The 26,674-nt window shown below is 37.8% G+C and overlaps 3 protein-coding genes across 3 annotated transcripts; all 3 read left to right on the top strand.

Annotated features, from left to right (window-relative positions):
• Positions 1–912: 912 nt before the first annotated feature.
• Positions 913–7,356, top strand: LOC143448996 (protein UXT-like). Its single transcript, XM_076949002.1, has 3 exons — positions 913–1,223; positions 3,989–4,141; positions 6,927–7,356. Exons 1-3 carry the CDS (start codon positions 1,081–1,083, stop codon positions 7,135–7,137), a joined length of 507 nt encoding a protein of 168 aa, XP_076805117.1. The 5' UTR covers positions 913–1,080; the 3' UTR covers positions 7,138–7,356.
• On the top strand, positions 7,220–10,318 carry LOC143448997 (ragulator complex protein LAMTOR5-like). Its single transcript, XM_076949003.1, has 2 exons — positions 7,220–7,586; positions 9,974–10,318. The coding sequence occupies exons 1-2, from the start codon at positions 7,410–7,412 to the stop codon at positions 10,088–10,090; spliced, it is 294 nt and encodes a 97-aa protein (XP_076805118.1). The 5' UTR covers positions 7,220–7,409; the 3' UTR covers positions 10,091–10,318.
• Positions 10,319–25,893: 15,575 nt separating this feature from the next.
• Positions 25,894–26,674, top strand: LOC143449822 (coronin-1C-like). Its single transcript, XM_076950148.1, has 3 exons — positions 25,894–25,927; positions 26,102–26,250; positions 26,450–26,674. Exons 1-3 carry the CDS (start codon positions 25,894–25,896, stop codon positions 26,672–26,674), a joined length of 408 nt encoding a protein of 135 aa, XP_076806263.1.

The raw sequence follows: 26,674 nt of genomic DNA, 5'->3' as shown, positions 1-26,674 counted from the left end.
AGCGCTTTACTCGCTTCCAAAATGCTTTCTTACAAACAACCGTTACCTGTCTGCGAGCTTTGAAATTCACTGCGACGTGTGTCAAGGAGACCCTTTCTCGCCTTCATTATTTGTATTACATAAGTTATAAAAATGTTACAAAAAAATGATTTTAACGGAATACGGCTAGGGGTAATGAATTCAAAGTATCACTGTTTGCCGATGACGAGTTAGTTTTTTGAAAGGATTTTCAAGGCATTTTTCAACGGTCTACGATATTTTAAGCCAATTTTCTAAAGTCTCTGGCTGTCAAGTCAACTTCGATAAATCACAAGCTTTTTACATTGGCTCCTCTAGAAAAAGGATTGAGAAACCATTAGCCAATAAAGGACTAAAATGGCCAACTGATTGTATTACGTATTTGAGAATTTAAGTACCGATAGGAATAGCAAACAATAATCAATTGTTTACATTGAATTTTCAAAACGTTATAGGGAAAATATCGACCGTACTTAACTTATGGTCTTGTAGAGGTTTGACTTTAATGGAGATATAAATGGGAAAGAAGTAACGTGAAATCTGTGTTTCACGCTATAAAGTAAGAAATAGGCAACATGTTTTCAAATTTTTATCTTTATTGCGTACAGGAATTCATATGCTACGTTCGTTGGCTGTTTTCAAGGTAACCGCAAGTGTAACTTTCTCTATCTTTGTCACCCTCGTTTCATTTTGCGCTTTCTCGTTTCTCGAGTTGGAATTGCACCATGGGCTTGGGTAACTACTGTTATTGGTATAATTATTGTAAACTGAAAAAAAGAAACCCAAAAACAATCCCAAGCAGTAACCACCATAGAAATCAATTTCGTATTTAGGGTGACAAGGCAGGCTTGTCCCCCTCCCGAGAATGGTTGCAAATGCCTCCCCGTCCAAAACAAGAGTGATAAACGAATCAGTGAAAATCTGTCGGTCACCGTAGTTTCATACAGATAATTCGGTAAATGGATGACGGTGAAAAAGTCAGTTGTTAAGTTTTTCCCTCTTCTTCAGTTCTTGACCAGTTGATGGTTTTAAACTCATAGCTTATCCTAGCCATCATTGTTTATGTTCAAATTTTGTTTTGCCAGTTTGCAGTGGTTTTGTAATACTGGTATAGACCTACTTAGCATACGTCAAATGCAAGAAGTGGATCAGAAAGTTCTGCAGTATGAAAGTTTTTTGAATGAAACCCTTCGAGGCGATTTGCAGTAAGTTCTGTGAAGTGCCTTTACTTAGGACATGTTATTGCTAATTAGGGATCTCCCTAAAGTCTGCTACCAATAATTGTGGTGTCCATACTTGCTGCTGGCGCCTTCAGGCCTTGCACGGGGTCATAATTTCATGTCAGGTGCCTGGCGACCCGGTATACTTGCAGACCATTGGCTAACTAATTAACACCCATTTCAACCCAGTTCTCAAGCTATCCTATAAACCAAACTTATAAAAATAGACCCTTTCCGAGTCACGGCCTCCATTTTCTTTTGGGTGGCAAGATTTTTTTGATCGCTTATAGGGCCTTCTTAGCAATGGAAATTAAGGTGTATTATACAAGTGTACAACTAGATGATGTCACTATTTGAGTAGTCGTTGTCTAGTATAAAAATGCATCCTGTGGTGGTGCACTTGTACACAAGACTCGGAAATTGTTGACCCACTTTGATTCTTTTTTTAAATTACAAGCGTTCTGGACATCGAATTGGAAAGATTTCGCTCAGGTGAATAACATATAAATTTCTTTACGGAACAAAACAAATTTTGAAAATATGTTGTCTAGATCTTATTTTACCGCTGTTTGAATTCCACGCACTGGACTTGTTCGATATGACATCTCGATACATGGTCACACGTTTGTGGAAAAAAATTTTTTGCTGCACATTATATACGACTGTGAGAAAAATCATAATAATACATGGTTTCATACTGAAAACGGCACCATAAATAAAATTAATAAACAGTAAAACTTATTCCAAATTTGAACTTAATTTTTTATTAATTTTGTCCCACATTTCATGGAATGGCCCATCAGTGATTTCATTTAAATTATTGCGTCTCATGTGTTTTGTGCTTATATTGTGTTTATAGTTTTTGCTTTTTGTACTTCATTTCTAACCTAGTGTTCATATCTACCTTTCTGAATCAAACGATACACAATAAGACACACCATTTGCTTCCCCTATGCTTGACAGCCATGTTGTCTAACGTCATATATACAAAGTATAATTTTTGTAATCAGGGCTGGCCTTTGGCCAATGTGAGCGATGCAACTACATTGGGTCCTCCGCTGCTTAGCACAAGAACAGAAAAAACAAAATTTAGCTTATATTTTGTACAAATCACACTTTCATATTTCAATATAATGTCAAAAGAGAATGTTTTGTTGAAGATGTATCATGAAGCAAAGCTTTGCCTGAAGCTTTAATGGGAGCTCATTTGTGAAGAGTTAATATTTAGCTACATTATTATTATTACCGTACATCATAAGTTATTTAAAATTGGCAAGAGGACCAGCTTCATCCTCAGTTCATGCATTGAGCCTTGCACTTGCTTTGGCTGGCAAGTGATGGGCAGCACTGTAATCAAACAGCAAGAAATTCAATATGTGTATATTAGCAACACAGCGAATCGTATTTTTCTGAATGTGGTTTTACGCTTGATAAACAAATTTTCCTTTCTTTTGTAAACAACATGTAGAAATTATGTGTAAATAGACAAACTCATGTCATTTTTGTCTGTCCATTACCCAAATTTAGCATAGAAGACATGGAAAAAATTGTGTGAGATTGTTCTGCAGCGATCCTACCAGAGTCATGACTGATGAGGTGGCAGACAGTTGTATAAGTTCATTTCCAAAGTTCGTATTAACAACGGTACGATTTGGGTTGGACTATCCAGATATCGGTTAACTGATCAACCAAGGCAATTTCAGCTACCTGATATCCAGATAAAACTTTGTTAGTTAACCGGATAATAAATGCATAATGTTGTTAGTTTTTTGACTCCATGTTGAACTCGATTAAAGTCTTAATTCACAGCTTTTTGCCGTCTGTTTTTTACAAGACATTAAGGTTGCAGGAATTTGTTTTATCATGTCACAAACAATACACATATTGATTGAAATGCACAAGTAGCATTAGGCTAACACTTTAGTAGACGGTTTTAGATGCTTCTGAGTTTACAAAGTTTAAGAATAAATTATAAAAACACAAAAGTACTAATTAAACATTCAGAATTTGTGAAATTTTGGACACATATGCTATTTTTTCATGACTAAAGTATGTCACACTTTAACGTTTTTACAATTGACACATTATGCTTTACTAGAAATTAGGACAAAAAGGTTGCCTTGTGCTTCCCGTTTGTAATCCGGTAAACCGGTTGGCTAAAACAGATATATCCATTATCCGGGAAGTAAATATTATTATTGACTATTGATATTATAACTAACTCTAAGTACGATAGGCTGCATAAGTGAAGGTTGAGTGCGAGTCAAATGTAAATTTCGAAATGACAGTAGCAAGTAGTCTAAGTTTTAACACTCGGAGCACGAATCCAAAAAATATAACCCACAGCAAGAAATCATGCAATTTGCACAGAATCCATGCAAAATTTTCCCCCTAAAAAATTCTCTGCGCAAAATCCAAACTTTCCAATCCTGGCTTCAACTACTTAGCCATAATGAACAGCCAAATTTTGATAAAATATAATGAAAATTTTTTTCGGCCATAGGATTTTTTGATAGGGTGTTGCACACCTGAGTTGGCGAGTCTGCACACTGACATCTCGGCGAATCTTGCCATGAAATACAAACCTTGCCTTTTGGGGAAATCCTTAATTAGGCCTTTTTGCTTGTACTTGCTTGTTTATTAGTGGTAGGCTACCATAACCGTTGTGTAGGTTTTGTGTTTTTTGATTTAAGGTATAAATATAGTGTATAAAATGTAATATAATGTATCTTGCAATAATTTTTGCACAGAAAGATTACCACTTTGCGTGATGGTTGCTATGAGGAAATATCACAGTATTTGCAACTCAAGACTATTATTGAAAATTCTCTTAGCAAACAAGAGAACTCTTTTCCACATGTTCAAGTTGACCTTGGATGCAATTTTTATGCAAAGGCAGTTGTGTGAGTTACAGTTGAATCGTTTAAGTTAACTTTTATTATTGTAGGCTGTAGGACATTAGTTAATTACATACCGCTTTCAGGAATGAATCGGATTATTGTAAAGTTTTTGTCTCAGTGGCTGCTTTTGTTCAATTAATTGCATATTTTCGTGGACAAAATGTTCCAACGAAAAACATGTTTAGGTCATGTGTTCCACGACGCAATAACCTAATTCTCTTATAAATTCGTGGGTGTTTTTCTTCATGTGGAGAACAGACAAAATAATTGTAGTGCTCATTAAGTCGTCCTTATCATCATCTGTCACATCGCATCTGGTTTTGTCTGTTTTACTTTTATTGAGGTGATAATTTGGCACCGTTGCAAATATTAATGCTACACAGTGTTGTCGACAAATTGTGATTGATTTCTACACGTGCATGCTAAAAGTGAGTAGAACTTTAATTAATTACTGTTACCTGTATACATTGCATTGTATTTGACTTTTTTCTGAAGTTTTTTTGCGAAACAACAATGTATTGCTTATTGCTTAGTAGCAACACAAGCAGCAGAGACGCTTCATGTGGAAAAAAATTTAACCGCATTCCCATCGAAGCCGTATTGATACCAAAGCGATCGTTTTAAAACAACGTTGATAATCCTACCAAGCAAGACAAGACAGGATTTTAAATCGTCATTGGTAATTTATAACGTTTTTTGGAAATGGTGTAGATGCAATGACTTTCATTAGTATTCAAAATGTACCAAACTCAAGCATTAATAGACTAGCAATGGTAATGTTATATAGGGCGATTAATACCATGTGTAACTTTGAAGATTAACACCACAATGTAAATTTGTCCAGCATATCCATGACAAAAAATGTGAGTTTTATGTTAAAAGCATGAAATTTCCTGCAAGGTTGGCCCCAAACCTACTTCTTAAAATAACATGAAGATTTATTTCAAATACAGTATCATGGTCATTTAATTTTTTGCAATTATGGTTATTAGCAACCTACTGGGGCTAAAATGTTGTAAGTCCAAATGCATATCAGATGAAATGTTTATGAAAAATTTCTTTCTTGCCCTAAGTACCCTATCTCAATCACAGTTTAACTTATTTAAAACACCTTTTTAAACAGAAAGATCAGATTTTAAGTACAAAATTTAAAAGATATACATTACTAATAAATTGTTAACTGTGATCACAGTACCCTTCACATTTGCACAATGCTGTACAAGGCATTTCTGCTTCTACTCATTTACAATTTCCTCTGCAGCTTTTGTCCAGGTTGCAAACGCTTTTCAGCAGCCGGAACACCGGAAACGGTGACACTGTGGTGGCAACTGCCAACAGCATATTTTGTAGACCAAGCTACACAGACCTGATGAGATTTGAGAGGTAATGTGGACAATAATGCAATAACGGCATTCCAACAATAACAGAACCGGATGCGATATGACAGATGATGATAATGACGTTTATGACGAATCAATTAGTATTGCATCGTCATAAAGACTTCTTTTTTAAGTAAAATCAATTTAAAGTTTTACCTGATGAAAACTTGGTTTACTAATGTAGTTTTGGCTTATTTAACAATCGTTATCGCGTATTGTTTTAGTACACCCTGATCCCTCACGAGACATGGTAGTCCAAGTCAAACTAGGGTTTTAAGAAGGTCACGTTTCTTGCACGGCGATCATGATAAGCTTTTACCAAAGGTAGCGCAGTACAATCAAACAGTAATTGAGATTTAAACACAAAGATGAAAAAGTAGAACATCATTCATCAGAGGATTTGTAATTGGATTTCTGTGGAATATAGAATTTAGTTGTGCACATTGTTGTGCGTACCAAAAGTTTCAATTTTAGCAGTGAAGAATTTGATTAATATAATTTAATTTCTAGATTATCTTAAAAAATGAACTGGTACTGTAACAGGAGAATTCCCATATTTTAGGAAACAAAATACTCTGAATTTCGGAACTTTGCAGGGGGGTCCAGACAGGGTCTAATTTTAAAATACTTTGTTGCAAATCCCATTCTCTGCATCCTCCTCCGAAAAAGCAGTGATTTTTTTTAAAATTTCGAAAATATGAACACCCTAATGACTTCCATAGTCATAGGCTCTGACTTTACGTCATATTGTCAGATGACATCAATGTTTTGCATTAGTCTTAGTAATTACATCACTTTTAGTAATTGCAGTACCGTATTTTCTTAAATAAAAACCGCCCTTGAATAGAAGCCGCCCTCGAATAGAAGCTGCCCTCGAATAGAAGCTGCCCTCGCATAGAAGCCACAGAATACAATGATGAAATCGCTTTGGTGTAATATAAAGGTCATTGAGAGCTTGCACATGCGAAAAACAGCAGTTGTCACATTACAGTAGTGATCGGATAGTAATAAATAAAACCTTTTTGTTAAAAGAGAGCGCAGAATTTTATTGTCACCTAATCAACACTACCGGTACTTCATGTAATAAAAATAGAAGCCGCCCTCGAATAGAAGCCTCACAAAACGTTCAAAAATAAAAAGTAGTAGCCGCGGCTTCTATTCAAGAAAATACGGTACTTAGTTTGTATGGGTTTGGTTTAATCTTTGCGAACCCCAGAATGTGAAGCTTTGGGTTAGGCTACAAGTTCATAAAATAAGAACATTTTGGTTGAGTTCAAGAACTGCATTTTTAACCATCTTTTGTAAACTACAACATAGGAGTCTGTTATAAGAAATGGCAATATTCATAGTTAGGTATCGCTAAAATTAGTTTCGCAGAACTACTAATCAAAACTTAATTAACATTGCAGAACTGATCCATCCAAAGTTTTTGTGAGAGTTGGATATGGTTTCTTTCTGGAGCTCACTTACTCTGAAGCAATTTCTTTTATCACAAAGAAAACAAAATACCTGAATAATGTTGTGGAAAATCTTTCAAAAGATATTGCAGCAATTAGGGCTCAAATACGCATGGTTATTGAAGGCTTGTGTGAACTGCAAAATCTTAATGACACGTCATGAATGAGCTGTTATATTAAGGAAGACTTCTGGAAATCTCATACCTTAGACAATACTACCATCTGCTGCTTTGCATATTTTGTTGGCTAACACCTTCATGTTTTAAACAACAAGCTGCTTATCTAAGATATATATTGGTTTCTGGTGTTTTACAGCCATGAAACTGTATTACCATGGAATTCATAATGTACTGTAGCTGCTAATTCAATTTGTTGTTTGCAGTTATGTAATAATGAAATATTTACTAAAATCTGTGGAGTAAATTAGGGCTAGATATGGAAAGCTTGCTTCAAGAAAAGTTAGAAACTACACTTCAGAACCCGGGTATTCATGGGATTGTATGCACAGATATGCAAGGTTTATGCTTGGGAAACCAAGGGGCAGCATTTGAAGAACTAGCTGGACCAATTGCTGCACTCTGTGAAGAAGCTTATAAACAGTGGCCATCACAGGTATCTACCCTTCTTACGAGCATACATAGTAAAATGTTCTTGTATTGCCCTTTCAAGGAGAATTGCAAGCCATTTACTAAAAAATATGGCAAAAAATGCACTTTAAATAAATCTTGCACTAACTTTGCAATACTTAAAGTTACATATGCCTCCTGCATAAAAAGTGAAAAGTAATAAACTCGACAGTTACTTTTATGGGTCACAAAATTGAAATTTGAGTTGGCGGTAGTTGTGGATAAGTTGAATTTAACAACACCAGACATGACATGGAGTATTGTACAATACTCATTGGAATACCGAAACTATGTCCTTATTTTAGCAAGTTTGATTACTCTGATTGAATTTGTCCTATACTCCTATCCCTAGTCTAAAGTATACTCACTGTTGGAAACTTTTGCGTATGACGTCCAATTTCATGCTGGTATGAGCTCTGCGGATTAAGTAGTTGTAAACCAGTTAAGTAAGGGTGGCATGTTCTACTAAAATGCTAAGACTATCTTTGAATATGTTTTAAGTATTTATAAGCTGATGTCTATTTGTACATCAGGACTGTCAAGCTGTTTTTATTTATGTTGTTGGTAGTGTTCCATTAAATAAAGTTGCTTTCTGTATAGTTACAAGTTCAACAACAACTGTTTGCTTTTAGTGAAATAATACAGTAAAATCTACCATTATTTAAAGCAGTGTTGCAGTATAGTTTGGCTTTATGTGTTAGCAGCTAGCTATAAATCACAGCCTAATGTTAATACTTGTGGAATTAGTGTTCACAAAAAGGAAGTTCGTCTGAGAAGGGTACAAAATATGCTAATAATGATGTTTATGCACCACTTACACCTAAATGTTTTTGAACGCATGGTTGATCATTTTGATCTTGCTATTGTAATGTAGATGTTGCTCATGAGCCCAAAAAATTTGGATTCTTGGGCTTTTGAAAATAATTTGAAAATGTTTGTGCCCCATGATCCTAACATGGTAACAAATCAATTTTTAAGTTTAATGGCTGTGGAAACTTTTCATTGTCATATACCACCACTGCAGTTAAAGGGCTTAAAACATGCAAAATGTTAAGGACCTTTTAACCTCAATTTTAGTTTTAAGTTTTTAACCACTGTTACACTTTATGGATTGTTCGTGTATGTGAGCATGTTCCTGTAACAAGGTTGACTCAATACATTTTGCTCTCCACAAGCAGCAAAAAATGTAAACAATGTAAGTGTCATTGAAAAATACGGTCAATGGTCAATGGCCGAGCATTGGCTCAGTAGCTGAGTGGTTAGAGCGCTGGCCTTGCAATAATGCACCCCATGTTTTATGCCTTTGGGCAAGGCATTAACGATGTTTGCTACTGTTCACCGGACTTGGTGAACAGTTCTAAGGTCGAACAACATAACAAAAATACAAATTAAAAAATGTGTGACAATCAGAACTTCTACAAAGGCTAATGATGAGTAATCATTGCTGAGTGTAAATCGTGCAAAGACTTTCCTCATACCTAAGATAAAAATTATCATACTGTAACAATGATGGCTATACATATTCAAAAACAACAACGAATTTTATTTGTATTGCTGCGATTACATTAAATTGATTTGAAATAATCATATGTAACATATATACTTCCAAAAATGTATGTTGCCATAAGGCAAGTTCCCATTTGGCCCCATATAAAAACTTTTTATAAATACCACGAGGTTGCTAAAAGCAAACAAACTGCAAGTAAATATGTCCATAATGTAAGTAAGGCTTACTAGTTTTAGACATGCTTATGTCCTTAGTCAGAGAAAATGTTTGAATAAATGCATGAAAACAAATTCTATCGATTAATAAAGGCTTCAATCGAAAGTGGTTGCAAATGAGAAGTCCACGGTGTAAATGTAAACAGATAATAGTAGTAGTTGAAGGTTATGTAACAGTGTGCTAGACACATGTGTGAAATAAATCCTACGAAACAACGGGGTACAGGGACTCTCCACATAATGGATTAGCGGGTCTGTTTCGAGACATATTCTACTAGATTTTTTAAAAAAGAGGAGCCATTTTGGAAAACCTGTTCATTTTTATGCTTTTTTATAAGTATACGGAATACGAATAAATATTCAGCCACGTTTGAATACAAAATACAACGATATTAGCCCTACACTAATGAAAAATACAAAAAATCATTTACGAATTGAAATTTTATTACAAATTTTTATTAGCTGTATTTTCATTGTTAGTAACATTATTGCAAGGGCTGCAGTGTGGTTTGGGGATAGCATGAGTCTGGTATAAAGCATTGCAGCAGAAGCAGTTTAATCTGCTTTCTAGAAAAGTGAGAATGATTTTAGAAATAAACAAATCTACCATGGGATCTAATATTATCCCAGATTAAAACTATTTTGGTCTAGGATTCTCCGGTTATTGTGTTGGAAACCACTGGACCGAAGAGCTCTGCGGACCTTAGTCTTTTAATAAAGATGAGTGATGGAATCTGCACAGGAATAATCAAATCAAAACACAACTAATTCAAAAAGTTATACATAGGTGTTGTCTTCCATCCTGACATGGTCTGCAGATGAGTTCTTTCTTTTAGCGACCTAATGTTTTATCATAAACAGTTCACGATTAACCGCTTCTGCAAAACCAAGTATTAAAATATGTAACAGTCTTCGGATGTACCATTTTGTAATATTGAGAAATGGTTTGTGCTACGAACGATGTAAAACAGCAATAAAATTGTGAAGTAACACGTGTATTATATTGTTTATTTTTCGCTGTTGACTGAGGGAAAAAAAGTATAGTGCTAATTTCATTGTAGAAAGTTACTCTAAAATCAGATTTAAAAGACAAAAGCACAACGGAGAATAATAATAATAAACGTTTTAAATATGTTTTTAAGAGTTCAGGTTATCGACATCGCGCACGTCTTGTGGCTTCAGGTCCTGGCAACCGTTACAAAAATAATATTGTCACCATACGTTTCTGTTCGACTTGATGTACCTTGCTATAGGTTTTTGATTGTGATCGCAGAAATCATGTTCATTGATAACGGCACAAAGGATTACTGAGATGATCAGGCCCCACTCCGGCCAGATTCTTAAAAGAAAAAGTTTGTATCTAGAAACGCGACCTATTCTCAACTGGTAACCAATGGAGCGACGTAAGTGGTGGTTTGATGTGCTCGCGCTTCTTCAATCAACAAATAAAATGTGCGGCGGTAATCTGCACACGTGTTTGTCGAGGCATCACCTGTTGCGGAACACCATGGCGCAGAGCGTTGCAATTCCGCCGCGCACGAAACCGAAGAGCCAACATCTGCCTCGCAGGAAATCCGAGGAGCCGACACCTGACGCATAGGAAACCGAGAAATCAATATCTGCTGCATAGGAAAACCGATGGACTAACATCTGCCGCGCAGGAAACCTAGAAGAGTGGAAGCCTCGACCTCGTGCGAACTATGATGACTTCCTCCACAACCTCCGCAATGGATGACCTTACATGCTGAAGGTTTATTGCACTTCCTCGCGAGATGGCCCACCCTAAAACAATTAAAGCAAAGATTCTTTACTCGCATTATTGTCCTATTTACCTTTGTCTTCAATTAATTTCTTCGTAATTAATGGCATCGAACTTTTCAAGAAAGTGCGGCTGTGAGCAACATGGGTATGTTGGTTTTGGTTTACTTCTGCTTGGATTAGTAGACGAAACAGCATGAGACGACCGCTTCTTTGAGGAAAGCGACTTGCTTCCTGATGGTTCACCAACGCTCGTCGACCTTGCAGATGGAGTGTTGGCGACTAAAGCTTCCCCTTCAAAAAACTCTACAAAACAGGGTTTATCATTGGAACGGGTAATTGTTACTAATTCTGTCAGATCTATAAACGAAACTACTCTCGCGGGAGCTTCTTAGCAAGTTTATTGACCCGCTCGTTGGTATCCAAGCAAGGATACCTATATTTCACATAACTATAAAGCATTTTTTGAGTAAACGAGGATAATTTTTTAAACCGGAGGTGTCATTTAGCTTCAAGTCATTCACATGATTACACTGATCTTTGAAGGTGTTTGCCACGATGTAGGGTTCTCCATATATTCCTGAAACTTTGCTATACGGTACCTATCGTCCAACTTGTCGTATGCGTAAATTCTGAGTCACTTCTCGCTTTACATTGCCTAACAAGTAGTTGAATTTCATCTGATTGGAAGTAGCGTATTTGGCAAGGTTGATTTTAAAGTTGTTCATAAAAAGCCAGAAACTAATTGAGGAGCCAAAAAAATCATATACTCGGGCTTTGGGGCTGGAGCCGCAGCGTTAATTGTAGTTATCATATTACACACAAAATTATTGCATTCGCAAGCATTTCCCTCGCTAACTTGCTTAACATGAGGCATATAAACATGTGACTTAGGCATAACTGGGGACAAGATTTATTTTTCATCAACAAGACACTTTCCAACAGGAAATGAATTTTCGTCTGTCCTGCTGCGAAACGAATCTTTAACAACGCTTGACCCTATCCATGACCTTGACTGCTGATTGGATTTTTGCCGAAATCATCAAACTTGCCTCGGTCGAATGGTTCTCGACTGACGGGTGATTCAGCTCGAGAAATTACCACGTCTGACCCACCAACAGAAATAAGGTCATCGTTATATAATTTCTCCACGAGATCTGTTTCAAGTTGAGCTCGTCGACACTCGCTTTCAGCATATCCAAACCGATGGCATAATTTTGCTTTAGCAACGTCATTTCGAGGGCTAGTCTTTCGTCTGCTTCCTTTTGCTTGATTCTTGCTTCCTTGCAAATTCTTTGTGCGTTCATTTCTGCAATGGTCAACCTTGCTTGGGAAGAACAAGTACCACCCATGCGTACGGACCTCTTTTCAAAGCACACTGATTTAAGGCTCTCTTGTTTAAACAAAACGCGTCATGAACTCTCTTTTACCTTGAAGGGCCACAGTTAAATCGTCCATTAACTTGGTTTTCTCATCTCCTGCAGACAAAGAGCAAAGGCGCGATTTATAAAAATCAAACCAAACATGAGCTTGTATGATTTTGTTTGTTTCCAGCTGTTGCCTCACTCAGATTGAACAATACTTTTTTGGAAAAATATCGGTTTATAGCCTTGAAACGGTAAATAAACTGCCTTATGCAAATGACGCAACATTACATTTGGCACGCTCACTGGTTTTATTCCTTTGCGTAGCAGTACAGAAATTTAGCGCGAAGCGTGGCCTGCTTTTATTATTACGCAGCCTGTATCCCGCTGAGTAGATTGACAATTTGATGCGGAACTGATAGAACTGCCGCAGAAAAAGGATTAACAACACTACTCGACCGCATCCTTCACAATTTTTTTATTTACTGTATATTTTCAATAACCAACACTGCTAAAGGTTGACCGTCATAATTGTTTCAAGAATGTTTGCTTGACGGTCATACTTCAACCAATTTAATTAAGGTTACTCTCACCAAAAAACTTATCATTTGAAATGTACTGTACGTGAATCGATTCATAGTGTTGTACGGTTCAACAAAATAACTTGCGATAAGTATAACTACTCAACGCGCTTATGCGACATGCATAGAGTGTAAAAAGCGGAATTTTAGTTCAAGGTTTTGTGGTCAGCTTTACTCTTGAGAAAAGGAGCATTTCCACAATTACCTCAGAAAATTGGAAATGGCGGCTAAACGGTACTACGACAGTTTATCGAACGACAGTTTATCGAACGACAATTAATCGAACGACAATTAATCGAACCGACAGTTAATCGAAGAACAGTTTATCGAACGACAATTAATCGAACCGACAGTTGATCGAACGACAAACTTTGACAATAGCTTCAAGTAAGAATTATGATATCACACTGATGAATTATAGGTGTAACATTTTAAGCCTCCGGCCAATGTAGCTTCCGGAAAATTCAAGCCCTCTCTCTGCAGCGGTGGTTCACTGAAGATGCCGAGCACGCCTGAAGACGTTGTACAACGGTTCGAGGACTTCCTGGCCACGTTCAATGACGACGATGAGCAGCACTTGTCTGAATACATTGACTATTTCGAAACTACTTGGATTGGACGATTGCGTCGCAGGAATCGCCGTCAACCTCTATTTCCTATTCGGTGTTGGAATGTCTTCCACCGGGTTCAAGATGACCTTCCACGAACGAATAATAGTATTGAAGGATGGCACAATGCGTTCAGCAAGCGTGTCTCAATATCCCATCCGACGCTTCGCAGACTCGTCAAAAAAATTAAGCTGGAACAAGGTTCCAACGAAATCTTCATTGAGCAATTGAATGCTGGAATTGCTGGTCCACCTCGGAAGAAGCGCTACGACGCTGTCAACCAACGGCTGAAGAGCATAGTCGAAAATTATGACTCAACGAATATTGACATAAACAGTTATCTTCGAGCAATTGCACACAACTTGTAAATAAATGAATGCGATTGAAATGTGCACTTCGTCAGTTGTCGTTCTTTTAACAGTGCATAACGTCAGTTGTTTCGATAAACTGTGGTTCTTTTAATAAATTGTCGTTCTTTTAACAGTCGATTCGATCAACTGTCGGTTCGATCAACTGTCGTTCGATAAACTGTCGTTCGATTAATTGTCGTTCGATTAATTGTCTTTCGATTAACTGTCGCGTCACGCGGCTAAACACCTATCAGCAGGTCTTCATTTAACTCCATCAATGACACAGACTCACTAGGTCACGTAATTGATTTGCAGTAGCACCGAGAGATACAGAATGACAAAAACTTGATAGCTATGGCAAAGCTAGGAAGTAATTTTTATTCTTTCTCAGCTAGACATTGAAGAGAAATATGAACAGATCGACTTCAACTTCAGGAGCCGTATCATGGCAAAAGCTAAAAGTACTGTAGTAAATAAATCAGTAAATCGTGAAGATAAGTTGTCAAGTTTATGTGTATTTTAACTCCGTTTGTACTCAGTTAGCATTTTTATTTTTCCTGTATGTCAGCATACAGAACAAAATAATGAGCTACTTCTATCCAATAACTTCCGAAATATCAACGGATAATGTCATAATTAAAACAATTTCCATAGTAAAGGTTAAGGCCATAAGGGATGTATGGACTAACGCTAACAAATATAGTAATAACAGGAACAGACCTAAATGTAAGCAGAGTATTAGGCAAAACAACAAACCTTGCAGGAAAACAGCAAATAAAACCGCTTCAATATGCAGTACAATCAATACTACCACGAGGTTATAAAAGAAAAAAAATGCAAACACACGATGTTGAGCATATTTCTAGAATCAAGATGTACCACTAAAAAAATAGCTACTGCTCTGAGCTGTCGTCCTGATTGTCATACTCATTAAAAATGCCGTACATCTTGATGAAAGCTTAAGATGCATTTTTAGGAGTAAGCTTCTTTTTTGCAGGCCTATGTCAACCTGCCAAAGGATCTTTAACTTCAACAGCAGGATTGGACAAACTACAACCAGAGCTACAAGAAAATACATAAACGTATTACTGAGGGTTGATAGAACAGTAACACATCCATTTCAATGCTGTCATGGTTTATCCTGGCAGTACAGCATTGCAATATTATTTAACAGACATGGGCAAATACAAATTACTAAATTATAAAGTTCCCATTTCATTTATTAATTATCAGACACAAAGGCCTCCACCTTCGGGCAAAGCTTACTGAATGTTACATTGCGCAGTAGTAACCAATGAAATCAATCACGTAAAAGGGAAGGATTGCAAACATTACGTCGACATATATATAGCACACCAGTTCAAGCGAGGTAATTTATCTGAACGTCATTAAGGAGAATTCAAGTGCGGTCAATAACTGAATTGCAAAATCCCACAATAAAATTTCAAGATTTCGAAAACAACTCGTGACGTAACCGTCACAAGGTTACCGGCAGTGTTCCCTCTAAGAAAATTTTACGCTGAGCAAATATTTGATTTAGTGAGCATGAGCATTTTAATGCTGAGTTAAAATGAATTACCAACTTTGTGAATTATCAACTTGATTTCCGGTATCATCATTGTAATTTAGTGTCACACACTCAGCTATATACTGCTGTATTTAACCACTCCTCTCTAAATTCAGTCTTCCTTTTTTTAGCTTCGTTTCCTTGAATAGACATCTCACTGGTAGGTCTGTATTTAACTTGGATAAATATTCGCTCAGTTTAGAAAATGTAACTACTGTAAATAGTAAAACCAGTCTTCAGAGTCGAAACTGGAAAATAAAAATCTTTTGCAAGCTAAGGAATAAAGTTAGTTGCATCCACGAGTGTGGAGTGTTTGTGAAGCAAAGTATGCTCATGTGCATCAGCACACGGTATAAATGCGATAAGCGCAGAAGCGTTCTGTCACAAAATACTGTTGAAAATCATTTTACTTTTAAATTTGGAAATTGCAAGTGCGCAAGAATGAGATTTTACTGCGCAAATAGTCTGGTGGTACTGCGCATTTTCTCAGTTGCGCACCTTAGAGGGAACACTGGTTACCGGTACCTCACTAACTTCAGTAGGCTACTTGTTTAGATAATGACTAAATAAAGTCCTGGAGGCTAATGTCTGAGTCTGAATGCTGGGATTTTATCAGGTTTATTTAGGTTAAATAATTAATCAACATTTGGTTTATGCTACACGATAAATTCATGATATCGGAAAAATCAAAATTCGGTAACCAAACTTTACATTCAGGATTGCCTTGCCTTAACCTAGACTATATTGGCATATCGGGATCGCCACATAGGAAAAATGTATCCGTTTCCGGACTAAAGCAGAACACGGCTCTACTCGGTTCCGTTCGTTTTCTAAATCGCGCACGTGCGGATACTGCGTACATACACAATTTCCCGTATGCATAATATGCGTTTCCGTACGTAGCCAAAATGGAAAAAAGTATACTGTGTACAGTCGTACAGCCACCTAACAGCCGTAAATGGATTAAATCGGTAAACAGTGCAATTTCCCGTATGTACATTATGCGTTTCCGTATGTATCAAAAAATAAAAAAAAATTATAAGGTACCTGTACCGAATAAGGCCCACCTAACACTTTTTTGAAAATAACTCAAGAACCATAAATGAGAATAGACTGAAAAATCGTATTCTATTAGTGAGGGTATATGACTACAACATATTCAAACCACAATAACTGACAACTCCTCAAAAAAATTTTATAAAGAAATTAAAAATTCCAAAAAATGGGCCTTATTAGGAGCGGTTCCACGACATATGGCCGCGGGAAAGTGGCCGCGAACAAACTCACCGGGGTCAACTGAACGTGACGTAAATTGACCGCGAACAAACTGACTGTGACATAAACTGGCCGGCGATCAAATTAACCGTCGATAAATTGGCCGGCGATCAAATTAACCGACGACAAATTGGCCGTCAAAAGGTCAAAATTCTAATTCACTATCTAGTCGCTATCTAGTCACTATCCAGTATGTGTATTGCAGTCAAGGTTGCCACTCGTAGAGTTTTTTGGCCCCTTGTACGGTGACCCATATTCATAGATTTCTTGTCTCTTCTTCAAAATGTCAGGAAGCACATGCAGCAAATCGGACTTCAAAGAAGGTATCAAAATGATCAAGAATTTGCACTACTGCTGCGTCACATACCGGCTTTGGCATTTGTTCCAATACAGCATCTGATTGAGGCTTTTGAAACATTAGAGGAATTTTTGCCTGATGAAATGCTTCCGCTTCTCGACTAGTTTGAGCGTACTTACATCGAGCGTCGCTTTCGAACTCAGCTCCGAAGAGACCCGCCATATTCACATGACTTCTGGAACGTCCATGTTCGGGTGTTAAATGGCGAAGCCAGAACCAACAACAAAGTTGAAGGTCACCACAGTCTAATAAACAGGATGTTATCAATGCAACACCCAACCATTTGGAAAATTATAGAAGCTTTAAGGAAATTGCAGAACATAAACAAAAAGAAGATTGAGGAGCTCTGTGCCCAAGGGCCTCCTGCCAAAAGGAGAAAATACAAGGATCTGGATGCGCGACTTCAAACCATCGTTGAAGATTTTGCAAACCGTGACATATTAGATTTTCTCAGAGGCATCGCCCACAACCTACAATTTGCGCAATAAACTTCCTTGTTTGTCAAATAACAGCTTGTGTAAATTTTAGTGCCCATATTATGTAGTGTCATATGTGTTTTGCAGTGAACGTCTTTTAATGTTGTTACTCGTATTTCTCGTATTTCCGGAAATATTTCTGTTTATTTCAATAAACGTTTCAATGTGTATTGAAATAAAAAACAATTTTGTTAAAAACAAAGGAAATAGTTACAAACAAATATTTACTTTACATATCATATACTACCGAGTTTAAAATTTTGACCTTTTGACGGCCAATTTGTCGCCGGTTAATTTGATCGCCGGCCAATTTATCGACGGTTAATTTGATCGCCGGCCAGTTTATGTCACAGTCAGTTTGTTCGCGGTCAATTTACGTCGCGTTCAGTTGACCCCGGTGAGTTTGTTCGCGGCCACTTTCCCGCGGCCATATGTCGTGCTCCCATTAGGAGCATAGGCTCCTAATACGGCCCACCAATTTTGTGAGTATTTTGATTCAAAACATAGTAATAGACAACATATAATATTATTAGAAATTTCACATTTTAAGTTGTACAAACATTTAAAAAGATTCCACTAGGCGCATCAAAGTAATTGCAACAATTTGCCAACTGATGACTGGAACCACTCTTGAAGTCTGGACATCAATTAGCCAAGCATCTTGTATGGGACTTATTAGGCGTATGTGGCATCCACGAAAAAAACGTCACATTTTTATCATCAGAAAAGTTTTAGCAAAAAAAAGTGCATTATCCTTTTCAACACTAAGTTGGTTGTTACATGAAAACTTCAGCCGGAAGACAACAGTTGATTTAACCGGCCAAATTCTCACTTACTTTTTTTCTAAATTAAAAAAACCACCTTAACTGCAAGTATCAAATTTTTGTTGTGCTCTAGCGAATCGGTTGATCACGTGACAAGGATGAAATCTGGTAAACCATCATGAATTTATATTAGTTTTTATGTAGGGACAAAATCTTTTATTTATTTGCACGGGTTTGCGAAATATGAGCAATTGGCCTTATTAGGGACCGGGCCTTATTCGGTACAGGTACCTTACTCTGTACAGCCGTACAGACACCTAGCAGATGTAAATGGATTAAATCGGTTAACAGTGCAATACGTGATACTGCACATCGACTGAGTAATTCTAAAATATTGGTGTCCATGACCAATGTTTATAATTATCGTACAGTATTCGTTTTACATTTGTGAATGGATGTTAGGATATGTTTGCCAGAAATAAAGCATATGAATAAAAGTCTGTATAACGTATTTTGAGAATTACAGTAACAAATAACTTCAAACCTTTATATTCATCTCAGTTAGTTATCACATTAACAAGGTAATTTACTCAACGAGTAGGTAAACTGGCAACGAGTTGACAAATTGCAAACGCGTTCACAATTTACAATAGCGTATAATAATTACCCGTTCGGCCATCGGTTCCACGACATATGACCGCGAACAAACTCACCGGGGACAACTGAACGTGACGTAAATTGACCGCGAACAAACTGACTGTGATGTAAATTGACCGCGAACAAACTAACCGGGAACAGACTTACCGGAATGAAAATTGACCGGGAGGTAAATTGACCGTGGGAGTCCTGACGTACAGCTTCAATCTGACAATTTACTTAACTAAAGTGTCCATTGTTATTGCAATGAGTCCATTGTTACAACATGAGATAGGCTACAACGCATTGTTTCATAATCTCATCAAACAACTCGTCTAGACCGGGAAAATGCATGTAACAATAGGAAATCTATGAATAAAGGTGAAAAACCGTAGGATCACCCTACACCCTACAAGGGGCCAAAAAACTCTACGAGTGGCAACCTTGACTGTAATACACATACTAAATTGGATAGTGACTAGATAGCGACTAGATAGTGAATTAGAATTTTGACCTTTTGACGGCCAATTTGTCGCCGGTTAATTTGATCGCCGGCCAATTTATCGACGGTTAATTTCATCGCCGGCCAATTTACGTCACGGTTAATTTGATCGCCGGCCAATTTGTTGCCGGTCAGTTGTCCACTACCAGTTGTCGCCGGTGAGTTTGTTCACGGTCACTTCTCGTGATCCCTCGGCCATCACAGACATGGTTTTTAAACCATAGGTTACCGTGCATGCAACTAATGAACGCGTTATTATGAACTATTTAGCCAGGCAAAATAACATATATACGCGTTCAGAAATTGCGCATACGCAATTTGTGAATGAGTTCGTGGTTTACAAATAAAGCAAATTCTGACACATACGGCTAACCATATTGTTCTGACCTGATGTTGGTATTCACTGGGTCAAAATGCGACGTTGCACTTCACGACCGCAACATTACAATTTCTTTAATACGCCATCACTCTGGCAAGGAAAAACGACCAGAAAACAGTTGAAGAGCTAAATATTGACCGTGCGGCGGCCAACCGTAAACAAATGAATATAACGGCTCTAAAAAGCCGGAGCCGATTGCTAAAATCAACGAAGAATTTCCAACCGAAAGAACACTTGTACGTGAACCAGGTGGAAATGCCGTATAATGAAGGCGCTCTGATGTTCTTCAACTGTTTAGAATAAAAGCAGACTGAAAGAACCAAGTCACAAAGTTCTAGGCAACCGTACAGCAAAAGAGTTATGTTATAAATAATAAGCAAAAATAGAGCTTGGGTGGTGAGAAAGTTATGACGGTTGAGGTTCCATGACAATTGAACGCGAACAAACTCACCGGGGACAACTGAACGTGACGTAAATTGACCGCGTACAAACTAACCGGGAACAAACTGACCGGAATGAAAATTGACCGGGAGGTAAATTGACCGTGCAAGTGCTGAATTATTGTGTTTAAGTTGATGGTAGTATATGATATGTAAAGTAAATATTTGTTTGTAACTATTTCCTTTGTTTTTAACAAAATTTTTTTTTATTTCAATACACATTGAAACATTTATTGAAATAAACAGAAATATTTCCGGAAATACGAGTAACAACATTAAAAGAAGTTCACTGCAAAACACATATGACACTACATAATAAGGGCACTAAAATTTACACAAACTGTTATTTGACAAATAAGGAAGTTTATTGCGCAAATTGTAGGTTGTGGGCGATGCCTCTGAGAAAATCTAATATGTCACGGTTTGCAAAATCTTCAACGATGGTTTTAAGTGGCGCATCCAGATCCTTGTATTTTCTCCTTTTGGCAGGAGGCCCTTGGGCACAGAGCGCCTCAATCTTGTTTTTGTTTATGTTCTGCAATTTCCTCAAAGCTTCTATAAATTTCCTAATGGTTGGGTGTTGCATTGATAACATCTTGTTTATTAGATTGTGGTGACCTTCAACTTTGTTGTTGGTTCTGGCGTCGCCATTTAACACCCGAACATGGACGTTCCAGAAGTCATGTGAATATGGCGGGTCTCGTCGGAGCTGAGTCCGAAAGCGACGCCCGATGTAAGTACGCTCAAAGTAGTCGAGAAGCGGAAGCATTTCATCAGGCACAACTTCCTCTAATGTTTCAAAAGCCTCAATCAGATGCTGTATTGGAACAAATGCCAAAGCCGGTATGTGACGCAGCAGTAGTGCAAATTCTGGATCATTTTGATACCTTCTGTGAAGTCCGATTTGCTGCATGTGCTTCCTGACATTTTGATTTAAATGAAAAAAGCAACCACTTACTGTGAGGTCATCATAGTCAAACACCATCCGAATTGCATTTATTGCAGACATTTCAAAATCAACCAAAAAACTTGTTGGATGTGCATTTGGTATCAGTTGCCACGCTGCGCGAAATAACCGCTCATATGTTTCTTGTGCTTTGTTCGGTAGTAAATAGTACAACGCTGGGACAAGGTCGCCATGTCGTGAAGCATGGATAGAGTAAACCTGTGAAAATATTGGCGGGGTAACCTTGAACGTCCCATCAGCTTGCCAGTTTTCTGATAATTCTAGTACTCTTTTGCTCTCTTCGGTGCCAAAAATTAATATCCTATTTTCTTCAGCTCCTGAGTCATACTGCAAAAAAAGTTCAGACCCCATAGCATCATCTAAAAGAATATGTTTGTACGAGTCAGGTATTTCTAAATCTGTGCAGTTCCGTGGATTTGCAGGTGCTGCAGCAGTCCTAAGTCGTATTCGTTGTATTGTTCTTTTCAGATTTTTTCCACAATATGCGCTCTGACGGCACCTGGCAATCCCACTGTCGCGTCAGATATGATATTTGCTGGTGTGGACGTATCGTTAGCGTTGCCAGCGCGTACCTTGACGACCGTAAGTAGTTTGGCCACTTGAACATGTCTCTCTTCTTGTAGGTGACTGTGTTGGTGCAACTCTTTCGTGACTAAGCCATCTACAGTATGGAGACGTGCCTTACAAAAACTCTTGTAGTAATTACTGCATCTAAAGAATGTAGTTTTCCCGTCTGAACTTTGTCCATCTCTCCAGAAAATGTAATGGTTGTAAACTAATTTTTTCTTACCTCTCTCTGAGATTACTTCTGCCATTTTCAGACCTTAAAAATCAGTTTTATACTAAAAGTGTCGGCATCTATATAGTCTGCAAAAGTATCTCAATTTAGTATCTCAATCACGTGGCTAGGCATTACACCGGGTTTACTGGCAACTCACTTAAACAACACAAAGTCATAAATCTACAAAACAAGATCACTTGATTCCTGTCTGTTCAATCTGCTGATTCTGCTCATCTGCTGTCTCACTCTCCAGTCTCCACCTGCTGGGCTTTTCCAACTCTTTTTGCAATTTACAATTATTAGTATAACCATAACCAAGACTTAAAACTAGGGGAGTACTGACGTACAGCTTCAATCTGACAATTTACTTAACTAAAGTGTCCATTGTTATTACAATGAGTCCATTGTTACTACATGAGATAGGCTACAACGCATTGTTTCATAATCTCATCAAACAACTCGTCTAGACCGGGAAAATGCATGTAACAATAGGAAATCTATGAATAAAGGTGAAAAACCCGTAGGGTCACCCTACACCCTACAAGGGGCCAACAAACCCTACGAGTGGCAACCTTGACTGTAATACACATACTAAATTGGCTGGGATTAAAGCTGATGCGCGACTAGATAGTGAATTAGAATTTTGACCTTTTGACGGCCAATTTGTCGCCGGTTAATTTGATCGCCGGCCAATTTATCGACGGTTAATTTCATCGCCGGCCAATTTACGTTACGGTTAATTTGATCGCCGGCCAATTTGTTGCCGGTCAGTTGACCACTACCAGTTGTCGCCGATGAATTTGTTCACGGTCAATTCACGTGATCCCGACGGTTGATAAGTTAAGATGACGACAAGTCGACAACCACGTCAGCATATTAGACTAAAGAAATCAGTCAATAAAATGATAAGTTGAACGTAGAAGTGCGAAAGTGCGTTGCAATTGTTTTTTTTTAATACTCTAGACCAGTGGTTCTCAAAGTTTTTTCCGATTCCTCCCTTACCAACCCAAACACCGTCAATTCCTCCCCCCAAAAAAATCACAAAAAATAATTGCCAAAATTTTACGCTACCTGAATATTGTCCCTAGATGATGTCTTTTGAGGATTTATCTCAGGAATAAAATTAAAAATTGCAAAAGAACGCTATTACAAAATAACCAAACAAATCGTTGTTCATTGTTAGTGAGAACCGTGAGCCTCATGTTTAGAAGTTAATAAAGAAAATCGAGGAGAAAAGCGTGTGAGTTAAAAAATTACGGTTTTTTTCATCGTCAGTTTTTCCTCCCCAATTCCTCCCTGGAGCAAATTTCCTCCCTGGAACTAAAAATTCCTCCTTTAGTGAGCCAAGTGGCCCGGTTTGAGAAGCACTGCTCTAGACTTCTAGAGCGTTGGTGTAAGACATATAAAAAGCAAATGAATAAAAATTCTGTAAAGCGGCAATTTTTTATTTAAGGTGACCGTGTCGTAATCCGTTGCAAATACAAAGCTAAATCCGAATAAAAACAACATTAAGTAAAACTGGTTCTACCCAAATGACCTAACTGGCGTCCTACCAAAAGCCTGAAACCACTTATCAATTATAAGCATATTGTTAAGTAAAAGTTGGTAATACAATTAACGAATTGTCAAACTATTAGGGCGTTTAAATAAGGCACCAATGTACATGTTTAAATACGTAGTCTACTTTGGCTTACGCAAATGCATCAAACCACAGACAAGTGTCCTTATCGGACGACGATTGATTATATCGGTACAATCGAGTCTCTATTTGGCGGAACAAGCAAATTGGCAGCGAACAGTGGATCAAATCTTTTTGAAATGTGACGTCAGAACGCAGGAGATTAAGCAACAATTTTTTTCTTAACACCAGCGAAAAAGTCCTGTTCCTGCACCTTGCTTGTAAATACCGGTGGAGGATTGATGATAGTTAACGAAGTTTATTGGGTCCTCAAATAAATTTGACGGCGTCGTGATGCAAAGTAACTGCGTCGAATGCAAAGCATCTCTTGACAACGGGTCATTCAGCACTATAGTAAAATTAGCAGAAACTGGTAGCAAAATTCTAACAGCCTACACCTTCAAGAAATCTAGCTTTGCATAAAGGTGCATGGTCAAAGCAGATTATATCTACGAGGCTTGTCTTCTTTACGGCCTGATGACTAGCTTGAAAATATATTCATAACGTATATATACGATGATTGACGATAACTTTAAACAAATAGTCTGACCATTACGCGCATAATCACATTAGCAAGAAGCTTTGTGATTTGACTGTAAATTACGCATCTGCAGTTCTGCACTTCCGTTGACTCAGTACTGTCGTTGACACTTCCGTTGACTCAGTAAATTTTGTCGGATCGGTATGATTGAGATATTTTATAACGTACAACGAATTTAAGCCTTTAATCGTTTGGCCTACGACGTTATGTGATGGTTTAGTTTTTTTATTTTGTGAACACAGTGACATGTCTAGTCCACTAAGCCCACGGTTTACTACATGTCTTGTGCTGTACAACGCGCTATAGCTGCTTTTGTGACCCTACTACAACTATACCCCGGGTCGTCCAACTTTCAACAAAGTGGTATTATTACGCACCAATGGGCTTTGCTACCATTTTCTCTATCACAAGAGGTTTTGTGTCCATGCAGCCATTGCGGAAAAGATACCTACTGCCACCAGATGTCGCTCACCAAAATACCATATGGGTTACCTGCCAGAATAACTGAACCAAATGGTTCCTGACATTTTAAGTAAATCACTAAGCTTCCTCCTCTATGACATTTTAAGTAAATCTCTGATTATATGTGCGAAATTGCCTGCTTTTATAGACTGTTGGAATGTTCTAGTAATTTTCGCAGCATGTGATCTAAGTTATATCAAACCAATTCTGATTCAGCACAACGGTCAATAAGTTCAAGAAAGTTCCAAAGCTCCAGAAAGTTGTAAGTGGTAAACATCATTGATAAGGAAAACTCTCTGTTACATCATAATTCCGTACAACCTCGTAGTAAAAAAAATGCACACGGTACGAAATAACAATGTTCTGGATTGGCAGTGTGCACAGTACGATTGCAGATGCAGTAAAATGATACCAGCAAAGATAACGTGCAAGGCATTAATATCAAAGTAGTAAGTGAGATAATAGCCCATGGAACACCAAAAGACATGTACAATGTTTAAAGTTAAACATAATTTACAGTAGGTGTGTCCAACTCAGACACGTCGCGTGCCACGTGTTGGACACCCCTGATTTACAGGATTATTCCCGCAATTCTAATTCCCCCAAAACGCCCATCATAAAATTCCGGATATTTGAGCATGTTTTAAAATTCCTCCCGGACGCAAAATTTAACCCTACATTCCGGACATGTCCGGAATTTTCCGGACGGTATGGCAACCCGCCGGGCGGGCCTAGAGCAATTTGAGTTTGAGACCCTTGGTATAGAGTATAGACTCTATACTCTATGGCAAAGGTGGGCAAAGTGCGGCTCGCCGACATGTTTTTATGGGTCTTCTAGCTGAATAGTACTATCCCAAATTGACTACTAATTATATAATAACCAAATTGACAAAAATTTCTAATTTTGCGGCTCGCTGGTTTTTATAGTTTTCCATAAGTGACTGTTTCATTGAACAAGTTTGCCCACCCCTGGCATAGGAAATATAAGGTTTTGATCAATTGTATCCCGCTTATTTCAGGTGCTGTGGAGTGGCAGGTTACGACAGTAGAACACATACATGCAAGGATGGTGAGATGGTCGAAGATGGATGCGCTGAGGAAGCCTTTTCAACTCGAAGGTAAGTTGATATAAAAAGAAGCATTAACAAAGCACGACATATCCGTCAAAGTGCCACTTTGCTTTGCAAATGGTCTTGCTGTGGGAGCAAGGTTTATCGCTAGCAACATTAGCTCCGCCAGTAAAATAGTAATACGGTCGTTTGTTGAATCTTATTAAGGCAAACACTTTACAGGAAGTGGAAAGATCTGGATATTTGGTGTGAATGATTCCGAACGAATGGGACAAAAACCAACATTATCTGCCCATGGTGATAGTGTTATTGATCTCGAATGGTCACCCTTTCATCATAATATTCTACTTTCCGCGTCTCAGGATACAACAGTGCGTAAGCTTTGTCTTTGTTGTTTGCAAAATGATTTTGGTATGAATGTTGTCACTCTTTTTATTGTAAACCTCTGGTACCAATTCTGTTTTCAACGCATTTTTTAGATACCTGAAAAAAAAATGTTACTGAAGTATTTCTGCAGTGCATGTTACTGAAGTATTTCTCCACTAAGTTAGTAAAATGCCTTATTCTCAGGTAAAGCTTTGGAAGCTACCGTCTGATGGGATTTCTGAATCTGCACCGATCAACCCGGTTGCTACTTTCACCGGCTTTAAGAAGAGGCCAGAACTGTTAAGGCATCACACAATTGCTGACAACACCTTTGCTGCGGCAGATGAAAGTGGAATTTCGATCTGGAACATTGATAAGGGGATTTCTGTGTGTGCTAACAGAATTTGTAATGGCTTAGTATTTCTCTGA

The sequence above is a fragment of the Clavelina lepadiformis genome, chromosome 3, assembly GCF_947623445.1.
Source record: "Clavelina lepadiformis chromosome 3, kaClaLepa1.1, whole genome shotgun sequence".
Lineage (NCBI taxonomy): Eukaryota > Metazoa > Chordata > Ascidiacea > Aplousobranchia > Clavelinidae > Clavelina > Clavelina lepadiformis.
This window is presented reverse-complemented; position numbering and strand designations above follow the sequence as displayed.